Source organism: Lygodium microphyllum, chromosome 14, assembly GCF_053477565.2.
Source record: "Lygodium microphyllum isolate KBCC chromosome 14, Lygodium_microphyllum_v1.1.10, whole genome shotgun sequence".
Lineage (NCBI taxonomy): Eukaryota > Viridiplantae > Streptophyta > Polypodiopsida > Schizaeales > Lygodiaceae > Lygodium > Lygodium microphyllum.
In genome coordinates this window covers 10,343,231-10,354,460 of record NC_141148.1, presented here as the reverse complement: position 1 = coordinate 10,354,460, position 11,230 = coordinate 10,343,231, and the positions used below count along the sequence as shown (strand labels likewise).

General features: G+C 42.6%; 1 protein-coding gene across 2 annotated transcripts; it reads right to left on the bottom strand.

The window, feature by feature from the left end:
- Window positions 1-229: 229 nt before the first annotated feature.
- Window positions 230-9,513, bottom strand: LOC148025316 (uncharacterized). Of its 2 annotated transcripts, none has more exons than XM_087692352.1 (10): window positions 8,752-9,513; window positions 7,985-8,185; window positions 7,694-7,819; window positions 7,551-7,588; window positions 7,253-7,397; window positions 3,748-6,990; window positions 3,047-3,205; window positions 1,337-1,447; window positions 1,042-1,184; window positions 230-712 (listed from the first exon to the last, which is right to left on the bottom strand). In XM_087692352.1, exons 1-10 carry the CDS (start codon window positions 8,830-8,832, stop codon window positions 454-456), a joined length of 4,506 nt encoding a protein of 1,501 aa, XP_087548478.1. In that variant the 5' UTR covers window positions 8,833-9,513; the 3' UTR covers window positions 230-453. The 2 variants fall into 2 exon arrangements, with proteins under 2 accessions (XP_087548478.1, XP_087548479.1); XM_087692353.1 differs by having other exon boundaries at window positions 480-712; window positions 1,042-1,099.
- Between the last annotated feature and the right edge of the window lie 1,717 nt (window positions 9,514-11,230).

Here is an 11,230-nt window from a genome sequence, read left to right as displayed (position 1 = left end):
GTGCAGATCAAAAGAACGCCTGAGTTAGAAAAAGGCTAAATGGCACTGCCACTTCTTATCAGTAGACTTCTGAAACTCTATAGCTTGAGCTTGCAAATTTTGTGGGCCATTCGTCGAATTTCAGGCCTATCCTTACTAGATTGTTTGATTCAAGCGAGAGAAGCGAGGATATTGTGACTGATCCCAGGTCATTACAATACAAAGGAAAAATTAAACAAGAGCCTACGTATTTGAAAAAATGGAACAGCCAATCGGGGCTTTTCAATGATGTAGTAAATATACACACACCGTGACATGTTAGCAGGCTACCTGCGACGCTGCAAATGAAAATATAAGCAGCATCATATAGAGAGACCCCCCCTTATGATATAGCAAACAAATGCGTCTTTTTTCCTAAAGGATTGGGCAGTGAGTTAATGTTGGAAGACTTCAGGTTACCAAAATTTCTACTAATTAGAAATTGGCACTTTTGTAAGGCAGCAGCTTTTTGGCACCCCGAAAGTTCCTGATGGTCATGACTAGTTCTTCCCTTTCAGCCTCCACCTCCGCAAACTGGATGCTCATATTGAAGTATCTCTCTCGCATGTCTCTTAGCTCATCGTCAAGTTCGAGATTTTTCCTCTTCAAATCTGTGAGATCCTTGAGGACTTGGTCCACACTGCCCATATTTTCCAAGGCAGCTGCATGGACATTCTGTTGCTTGGCAAAAGCACTGCCACCAGAAACCAGTATTACTAAATTCAGTATTACAAGCAAAACAGAACCCCATATGCACAATTCATTTTGGCAAAGACACTTTGTTCAGGCAAACAGTGAGGAGTACTTCAATCAGAAAAAGATCGATGAGGTAGATTGTCAGAAAGTCCAAGCACTCGCATAAAAGTCTCACACACACACACACACACACACACGCACGCACGCACGCACGCACCCCTGTGCCCCCCATAGAGAGCCAGTACAGCACAATTTGTACACAATCAAAAACGATGTACACATCTATGATCTACCTACAAATGCCAACTAGAAGAGAGCTATGTATACCTTTGAAGCTGTGATTTATACATATTATTTGCTTCCAAAACTTCTGCAAGCTCAGTCTCTAGAACAGAAATTCGCTTCATTAAGTTATCTCCATTAACAGCTGCATTGAACTTAAAAAGTGCATTCTCGAGTTGTTTTTTTTCCTGTAATCATCTCAAAGAGTAAAGGTCTAGAGCAACTAGCAGTATCAAAAAGAATAAAGAGTCTTTGCCACAAAAGGCAGTAACAACAATGGTACTGGTAAATAGTTGTGTACAATAGTTTTTTTAAGGACTAAAAGAAAGAGAAAGCATACCTCTTTCAAGCCCTCGAGTTCACTCAACAAGGCTTCCTGGGAAGAAAGTTTTGACAAGAGTTCATTCTCTCTCTGGTAAAGTGCTTCATTTTGGTTTTGTAGACTGTTCACCTGTAAATCAAAGGTCAGGGTAAGACAGTTTACTGTTTGGAAGCACTGCAAAAACACATATGGCGCAGATGCATGACCTAATGAATAACAAGCTCAGTGACATTGGACATTAATGAGAAGAGCTAGAACTAAACTGCATGCGCAGTATAACAGTCCTCAAAATACGAAAAATGCAGAAACCATCCTGGTTGCTACCACGCCTGTCCATATCATCAACCAGAGCAGCACAGTGGACAAGCACTCCTGTCCTCCTGTCCCAGCAACTCTAGAACTGCTGATTTATCGATGAAGTTGCTGCACAACACAATCCCCTACTGTTCATGGCATCATCAACAACTCCATGTCCCCCTTCAGCCCACTCCTAAAGAGACAAACCTATTCAATCTTCTCTTCAGCTTCAGCCTCCTCCGTGGCTACATTGCAGTTTGCACCATACTTTGTATCCAATCCCTTTCTTGTTCATTTAGTGCATCATTTCCTACCATTTATCTGAGCATACAGCTTCTTAGTCATGTTGTTTGTACATCTCCGTGCATTCTCTGTTACCCTTGGTGTTCTCCCTCCAGTGCCAGAGTTCAGATCCTCACACGTGTATTCCAAGCCTTTCAGTTAGCCATATGCCATATTTCTATAAGGGGGTTACTCAGCCTCAATCTCTCTACGCAATCTGGTCAACTCACTGCGAATCTGTGTTGAGTGTGGGGGTACATTTTACACCTTCAGAGTTGTAAATATTGTCTTCAACTCTAGTTTCAGCATACAGATCACACAGGTTCTCTCTCTAGAAGGATATGTAGCACATGCAATGAGATTACAGGAATCCTTTCCAGTCTATTTTAGGATTCAATAAATGAGTCACTTACGCACTTATGCATCAAGCACGTTTGTTCACAAGGTTTTGACCATCTGAACCTCCAATTGAGGAGTGTGGCACACCTGCCACTACACTATTTCTTAGAATGCCACGAGCACTATTATAGCTTATAGCTTTTCTACTTTTCAGGACATTTGTAGCATTGCACATGCCAACCTGATTATTTATCAGGTCCTTGTCATACAGGTCTCACATTTCAGGTGAGAGAATTCTCTCGTACACACATTTAAAAGCAAATAGTCTTGATTTTTTCAATAATAAAACCCCGAAGGTCCTAAAGGTCACTCGAGCCCCAAATTTTTTAGCCCAAAATCTGATGTTCAAATTTGTGGGTCCAAGCAACCATTGCAAGTAACACTCCTAGCTTGCAGGAATATAGGGCACCCCTTATCAATGATTCAGGCATATATGGAAGTTCAGAGGTTTTGATGTTCCATAAATATAGCCAGTAATCAATCTAGCTAATATACATTTAGGTTGGTGGGTGACAGGTTGCAAATACATTAAAGAAAAGTTAGAGAGTAGCCAATGTTGTTCTTGAATCCAGAAGAGTGTTACCATAGGCCACTCTGGAAGGCATCAAGACATCAGTAGTTAAAGAAGTAGAAAAAAGCAATGCTTTGGACCAATAGGTAGATGTTGTTAAAGCGCTTTTCTGAAGATTTGGTGAAACACTGTGAGCCTTATTAACGGTTATGTATGTCTTTCCTTTCAACACGTGTTACCTCTTTTATTAGGAGCTCCATATTTGAGTGTGAACGCTCCTTCACAAGCTGCTCATTGGTCATTTCTAGCAGTTCAATCCTACCAGAAAGCTGAATTTGCTGCTCTCTGAGCTGCTGCTTGGATGTTTCAAGCTCTGCTACTTTTCCCTTCACCTCAAGCTGTCATAAAGAAGGAAAAAGTATAATCAGTAGCATTAGATCAGAATTCTGCTCTTCCTTTAAAAAAATGACATCATAACTACCTAGGCAACTGTATGGTCAAATATGCACAGAATAACAGTAATGGCAGCTGTAACCATTATCCCTTGCTTGAGTCAGTTTTGTATCAATGTGAAGTAAGGAAAAGAATTATGTTGCCGGAGAACTTGTAATACTAGGAACAACCTAAGCAGATTGAAACTTTGATTCACTCTGCCTTCCAAAATCCAGAAAGGACAAGATTGTAGCAGTGGGCACCTACAAGAGATTAAAGCAAGCTGCACAGAATAACAGTAGTGGCAGCCATAACCATTATCCCTTGCTTGAGTCAGTCTTTATCAATGTGAAGTAAGGAAAAGACTTCTGTTGCAGGAGAACTTTTATACTAGGAGCAACCTAAGCAGATTGAAACTTTGATCCACTCTGCCTTTCAAAATCCAGAAAGGAGAAGATTGTAGCAGTGAGCACCTACAAGAGATTAAAGCAAGCTGTCAAAATGGTACCTCCAAAAGTTTGACCTTTCCACGAAGATCAATGAGTTCCTTTGCATCACGAGATGGAGTAACACCAGAAATTGGCCCAACCTTGCTATTTGCACGGGAAAGAGACCTTGCAATAAGGGAGACTGAGCTACCACCACCATTAGCAGAGGGCTCCCTCTCTTTCAGTTTCCTTTCCGCAAAGGCTAAAGCATTGACCTTACACTGAAGCTCTTCTTCAAGCAAGAAGACTGTTTTCCTAAGATCATCTTTTTCCACTTCTTGTTCTGAAAGCTTGCACTTGAGGTCACTTGTCTGTTTTCTCAATTTAATGACTTCACTATTTTTTTCCTCAAGAGGACGCCAGGATGCCTTTGTACTGGCTTCCTGTAGGTGTGCAATCTTCTCCTCCAAAGCAGTCTTGGTCTGCTTCCACCTGTTTGCAGTTTCCTCTTGTGATTTCAACTGTTCCTTTAACAAAGTCACCTCTTGAGAAACTTTCTCCAGAGATGCATCCACCTTCGTCTTATCCTGCTCCGAAGCAGCCAGAGAAGTCTTTGCTTTTTCTGCTTCCATTTTCCACAACTGGTACCCTTCTGACTTAGCTTTGATTTCAGCCATTTCTGCAATCAAGTTCCCTTTCTCCTGCTGCAATATAGCATACTTTGCCTCGAGCTCCATAACCCTTTGCGAGTTGGTTTGTTTATCATCCTTAAGAACCTGCACTTCTCTGCCTGCCTCTTCTAATCTTTTCACCATATCCAATTCTTGGCATGCGGAGTTCTCTTTGATGAACAAGATGATTTTATTAGCCTGGTCCAACTCCTCCTGTAGCTTTCGTAGCTTCTCTTCTAAGCTAGCATTGTCAGCTCCCAGAACTGCACTTTCTGACAATGTCTGTTTTTTCTCATTACTGGTCAACAGTTGTTGGATCCTATCCTCCTGCTGCTTTGAAACAGCTCGAAGGGAATCTTCGAAGTCTTTGGCTGTTTGTAAAGACACAAGCAGAGCATCATTCTGATTGACAGCATCTCGCCACCGTCGTTCCTGAACCTTCGACTCTTCCTTCAGTTGCAGGTTCTCATCTGAAAGCTTCTCTACTCTGCTCTGCATAGTTGCCTTTTGACCTTCTAGCTCTGATAAAAATTGCTCCAATTGGTTTCTCAGGAAATGACCGGATTCAATCCCTGCCTCTAAAGCCCTAATTTCATTCAATAACTTGTTTGTATTCTCTCTGTTCCAGTCAACCTCTTCTCGAGCATTATTGAGTTTCTCAGAGAGTTCAGCATTCAAGCGCTCCGATTCTCCAATTTTAGCATTCAGAGAAGATTGAATCACATGCCTATCTTCCTTCAAACTTGCCACATGCAGCTCTAGCCCTTTGATTTGTGTCTTATAAAGCACATTTTCTTCCTGTAAATTACTGGCTTCAAATTCCAAATCTTTTCTCGCAGCTTCAAGCTGTTTAACATTCACCTCCAGATCCTTCAGCTGTAACCGAGTAGCATTCAAATCCTGAAGCAAGTCTGTAGACTTTGCTAGATTGTCCTGCAACAAGCTTGCACTCATTAGAGCTTCTTGGGACAGTTTCTCTTGTAAGCCTCTATTTTCATTCTGCAAAAATTGCATAGTACATTCAGCTTCTTCCTTTGCTTTTATGAGCATAGAAACTTCTTTCTCCAATCCAGACTTTTCTGCTTTCAAGCTATCTAGCATCTGCATTGCACTCTTGTACTTCTCAATTGCAGCCAATCTCAGCTCCTCAGAGCTATCCAGCTGTACTTCTAAAGCCCTATTTGCCTGATTTTTTTCCTCCTTTAACTGCATGTTGATTGATTCCAACTCCTTTAATTGTTTCAAAGCCATTGTGTGATCCTGCTCAGCTTTTGTAGCCTTCTCGCGTAGGCCCTTGAGCTGGCCCTTCTGAGAAGCCAGCAAGGATTTCTCTTTCTCGTGCTCACTGATCTCAATTTTCAGCTTTTCCATGTCATTTATCAACTCTGATACATGATCCTCAGAGCTCTGAAGCTGTCTCTCTAAATGTGAATTCTTGGTTCGAAGCACAAGCACTGATGCATTCAAATCATCAACAAGAGCTCTGCTACTAGCAAACTTGTTCTCAAAGGACTTTTCAGAAGTTCTCAACCTTTCCTGTAAAATATCTACATCTTCTTTAAGTTGACTTACTGCTGCTAAGCTTTGCTCATCCATAGACATGTTAATCTGAGAGCTTGTGCCATGATTATTCTTCAACTCTAGTTCCACTATAAGCTGATCTTTTCCCTTGAGTTCATCATTGGCCTGTTTCAATTGAGAAAGAAGATCCAAATTCTCCTCTGTCAGTTCCTGCAAGTCCTTCTCCACATCTTCCAACTCCTTCTTAAGGGCATCAATGACCTGCTTCAAGTCTTCATCTGCTTCAACCTTTTTGACTTGAACATTCTCCTCCCTTTCAGCTTTCTCCTGCACTAATTTCTCCAGATCCTGGATTTCTAGAAGCAGCTCTGAATTAGACTCTTGCGTCTTTCTGAGCTGCAGACTTAGATTGCTATTCACACCTTTTTCATATTCCAGCTCATCCCAAAGCTCCTTCACATTCTGCAGCACAATATGAGGCCCACAAGGCTGTTCTGAAGACTTTATGTTCTCCAGTTCCTGCTTGATACAATCGCGATCTGCTGTAACAGCACAGAACTTGGAGTTCAACTCTTCACTCTTCTTCATTTCTTCCATAAGCTGCTTTCTTAGTGCCTCAATTTCTATGCCTAAAAGTTTCTCATGCTGCTCCCAGGCATTAGCTTCTTGATGAGAAGGCTCTTTGGCAGTAACCTCAGCAGCATCCAACTCTACATGTTGTCCTGAATTTCTTACACAACTTGTTGCTTGAATTTTCCCATTGTAGTCCTCTTTGATCCACATTGAACTACTTCTCTCCCTTGACTGAAATGAAGGCGTGTCCATTGCATTCCACTGCTCCACTTCTCTGCCATTATCATGCAAACTCTTTGATTGGTAAGCTGAGGAGGTCAATGTTCTTTCACTTGTGACCTCGTGAGCATCATCCAGCTTATTGAATCCAATGTAATCATTAAAACCATTGCCTGAATCCGGCCGTCCGCTGCAACTACTGATAGAGCTGGATGGAGACGTGAGTTCTTCCCCAACACCATAACTGCCATATGGGCGAGATTCACTCACTCCTGGTGTAGAGGGTATGTCAAATGAGTCTGAACTGTACCTTGGAGCAGAGGGAGGGGATGATTCATCCTGCACAGCCAGGCAAAACTTTTAGCACGACTTTGACATTGGTTCAAATCATTCAAGTTACTTGTCCACCTGCTTCAGAGGCCATAAATTATTGTATTACTCCTTTCAAATGCATGCCACTCTTTTATCTGACATTACTAAACAACCATATTTACAACCAAACACTTTAAGATGGATGGCACGTTCTTGTGCATCTAAGCATCTAGACGTGTAAGGACATCCTTTTCTTGGCAATCCCACTGCACTGTGCGTTGAAAATAACCTTATTTGGAGTTACTCGCTTTCCCAGTTCTGACTGCTGCAAGCTGTCAAAAGCAGAAAGTCTAGTATCAAATTGTGTTAGCTGACCAACTGTGTCAAGTTGCACCTCCTGGTCGATATTACTTTCTGTCTGTCCTTCCAAGTCTCTACAAAGAATTAGATCATAAGACAACAAAATACAAAATAAGTATCATCCGCCAAATTAGTGTGAGCAAGACATTGTTTCTATTTTTTGAGAAAAGGAAAAGGTAATCATCATCCAGTTTATTCTGCGTACATTCAAATGCAGCAGCAACTACCTTGTCACAGACTTGGGCATGGTACGTCGTATTTTCACCTGTGTCATAAGTAGGTCAAAGTAAGCCTCAGGCCACTTGTATCAATGACAACCCAGCTCTGATGAAATAAAGCCAAACAATATCCCTCTCCATGAAGGGCTTACATGAAGTATGCTGCCAGCATTGCAGTTCTGCAGCGGTAATGACAAGGAAACCGGTGCAGCAATGGCTTGTGCATAATCAGCCAGACTAATTGTGGTCTCTCCAAGAATGCCAAACCGAGACAAACCCTGAGTAAGGAAATTGACAACAAACAGCAACAACAGATGCTTAGGAAAAGACGACTTTGCCTTTAACCCCCAAAAAAAAAAGTAAGGGTAGCTCAAAACAGAACAGCTACTATATGGTCAAAATCACAAACTGAAACAAGACATTAAAAATAGATTTATGACTACCATAGAAACAACAAGCTTGTACAGCTCTTTGTCAGAATCCTTTCCGCTGATATCCAGAGGAACGTTTGCAGATTCCTGAAGGGCCTCAGTCCAGTGGCAAGTCCCATTTTTAACTGCCACCTTCCCAGTTTTTGAGATAACTCTGCCTGTCTCTACAGAGATCAAAGAAACCAGCAGTTTATCCCATCCTCGCTGAGGAATCTGCAACATACAGCAGCCAACAATATCAGAATTAGAAGCACCTTTGCTTTCATGATCTACTGATGATGCTGCACCACCCAGACCAGAATCCTGACTAAAACCACATCGCTTAACTTTACATGCTCACAGCACAACTGCTGCCCACATCTCACATTATCATCACTCTCATTTTATGTTGCACATGAACTTTTATACTGCTGGGCTTCTCCCAGATTTACTGAATCAGTAAATATAATCTGTATAATTCAGCTGAAGCTTGTTGTCCTTGCAAATGATGTTCCGTCAGGGATCTCTGGCGTGATGAGATGCCATGGAAATAATAAGCAGAATCAGTAGTGACTGGCTTGCCGCATTTGCAAGTTCACACACAAATGAAAGTATCAACAAAGCCAGATAGGTCAGCCCCCCTGGGATCAGTATGAGTGACTGAGGTAGATCCATGATACAAATTCAACTATAGAATATTTGCGAGGAACACTGGATTGTGAACAAATTGTGCTGCAAGTGTAGGTTTGGCTAGAAAACAAAGCCACATTGGGACAAATTTGGCAGAGGATCTCATGTACCCGGCTCGCGTGAAACTCGAGCTTGAAATTGGCCTTCTCTTTTGGCTTGACAACCTTCTTCTTCGTAGTAGGCTTAAACATATTGGCAGCTCCTGTGTCGCTGATCAAAAGAATTAGCCTGAAGGAACTGTGTTTACTTTAGCTCGCTCCATGGTGGCGGTGAGCTTCGCAGGTACGAAGCATATGCCTCTGTGAGTGAGGCTCCGCCATAATGGACTCGCTGAGGACCGTCTCATGACAGAGCCGCGTCGTCATAGCGTTCATAGCTTTGTTTTCCTCGCAACAATGAGGAAATTGCAGGTACACTGCCTTCCAGCAGCTGTCTTCCAAGAATCCGACGATTCTGTCAGTGAATGAAGCCTTCTCTCGGAATGTAGTGGTCACCAGCAATCTGTCAATGGTGGCGATCCGAGGCCAGCAATCTGTTATTAATGTGCCGGCAGCTGAGATGTGCCTGTTGCGCAGTGTGCAAGGAAAAATGTGGAAATGCGATTGATCAACCGCGAGATCGTTGAAAAGCGCCCGGGAGTGGAGCATAAAAGAGAGACGGGCAGAGTTGATTAGGAGGCAAGCAATGCCAAATGGATGGGCGGGAAAGGAAAAAGAGACTGAGCGAGAGAGAGAGAGAGAGAGTGCACCGCAGAACACAGCGGTGCACCGTTGTGGAAGTCAATGCGGCAGGGAGCAAGTCTGAGAGAGAGAGAGAGAGAGAGAGAGAGAGTGTGTGTGTGTGTGTGTGTGTGTGTGTGGGTGGTGTGTAGATCTCTGACAGAAAGGGAGTGAAAAGTGGCAAGTGAAAGAAGCCCTACTTTATATATAGTTGAGTCTTCGTCCCGAGCCCCCCCCCCCCCCCCCCCTTCCCGGCCTGCCCGAACACATGTGAGAGAGGCTCTTTTCTTCATCTTCGTGTGTGTGTGTGTGTGTGCACGTGTGCGCGCGCGCATGTGAGAGCTTCTTTTCTTCATCTCCCGAGTCACAAGCTTATCAATGGAGCATGACATATTCCACATGTAGTGTTAGACCCTAACCTTTGTCCCTAAAAAAGAACCTATTGTAGGGCCTCGATAGAATCTCTTAACATTATAGACTTAGTGGACCACTTGTGTGCTTCAAGAGGGTCTTCTTATTCCAATAACTTTAGAGATCATCTTATAAGTTTCTTTACCTCCCTGGTTAGCAAACTGTTGTGGAAATGTTAGAAGAAGGCAAAAGGACTTGTGTAAAGGGTCAAACAAGTACCTTCATAAGACTAAGACAGGATGCAAAAGAGTTTCCTCTTTTAAAAGTTTAGGACTTGGAAGAGAAGGGCGAGGGAGATTTGGAGGGCAACTCCCTTGGCTAAACTCAATTGATTCTTTAAAAAGTTTTTATCCACACATACCCTACTAAATAAGTTGGACAAAGGAGTACTTGTAGCTCCTCTCTGTAGTCATGTAAAAGGAAGGAAGAGTCTCAACTCATCATCTATTTTGGGAACACCAAGAGTTTAAAGTTGGCTCTACTGATGATTAGAAGTTTAATGAAAATATGGAGAATGCTCTTTTGGAAACTTTGTTGAGCTTGATGGAGAGACGTGTAAGGCCTAGAATTTGATTAGTGATGTCCTCATCTAATTTACATGGAAGATTAGAAATTGAACTATGTTTAAGAATCCTCATAGTTGTAAATGTTTGATGGATTTGCCTCCAATATTAGACAAGATATCCCTGTGGCCTTCATGGATTTAAGGAAGGAAGCTCTAGCCTATATAACAGTTTATAAGAAATTTTATAGTGCCAATGGTTTTTTTTGTATTTTTAACATCTACATCTATGTCTGCATTATATATTATTTTAGTCATGGCTAAGGGAAGTCCTAAACCTCTAGCGGGTCTCTTGAACATATTATATTGTCCCAAACATAACAAATCTGAAATTTGAAATCCTTTACCTTTAATAATGAGCCATCCATCCCTCTCACACACACATATTCTCTGTGTGTGTGTGTGTGTGTGTGTGTGGGGGGGGGGGGGGGGGGGGGGGGCATGCACAAGCCAGCCAGTAAGTAAGTAAGAGCACACGAGCAATATGTTGGCAAGAAGGAGCGAGCATCTCTCTCTCTCTCTCTCTCTCTCTCTCTCTCTCTCTCTCTCTCTCTCTCTCTCTCTCTCTCCGTGTGCACATGCATGTGCAAGTCACTCAATGAGTGAGCAAGAGCACACATGCAACATGTTGGGAAGGAGCAAGCAACTCCCTCCCTCCCTCCCTCCCTCCCTCCCTCCCTCCCTCCCTCCCTCCTCTCTCTCTCTCTCTCTCTCTCTCTCTCTCTCTCTCTCTCTCTCTCTCTCTCTCTCTCTCTCTCTCTCTCTCTCTCTCTCTCTCTCTCTGCCTAAAGGAGTTGTAGCTTGACCTACAAAAGGATCTTCAGGATGCTATCTTGACGAGTTTTGATCTATGGGTTGATAGTTTGCTGTCCAAAAACTCCATTTCCTGCACTTTTG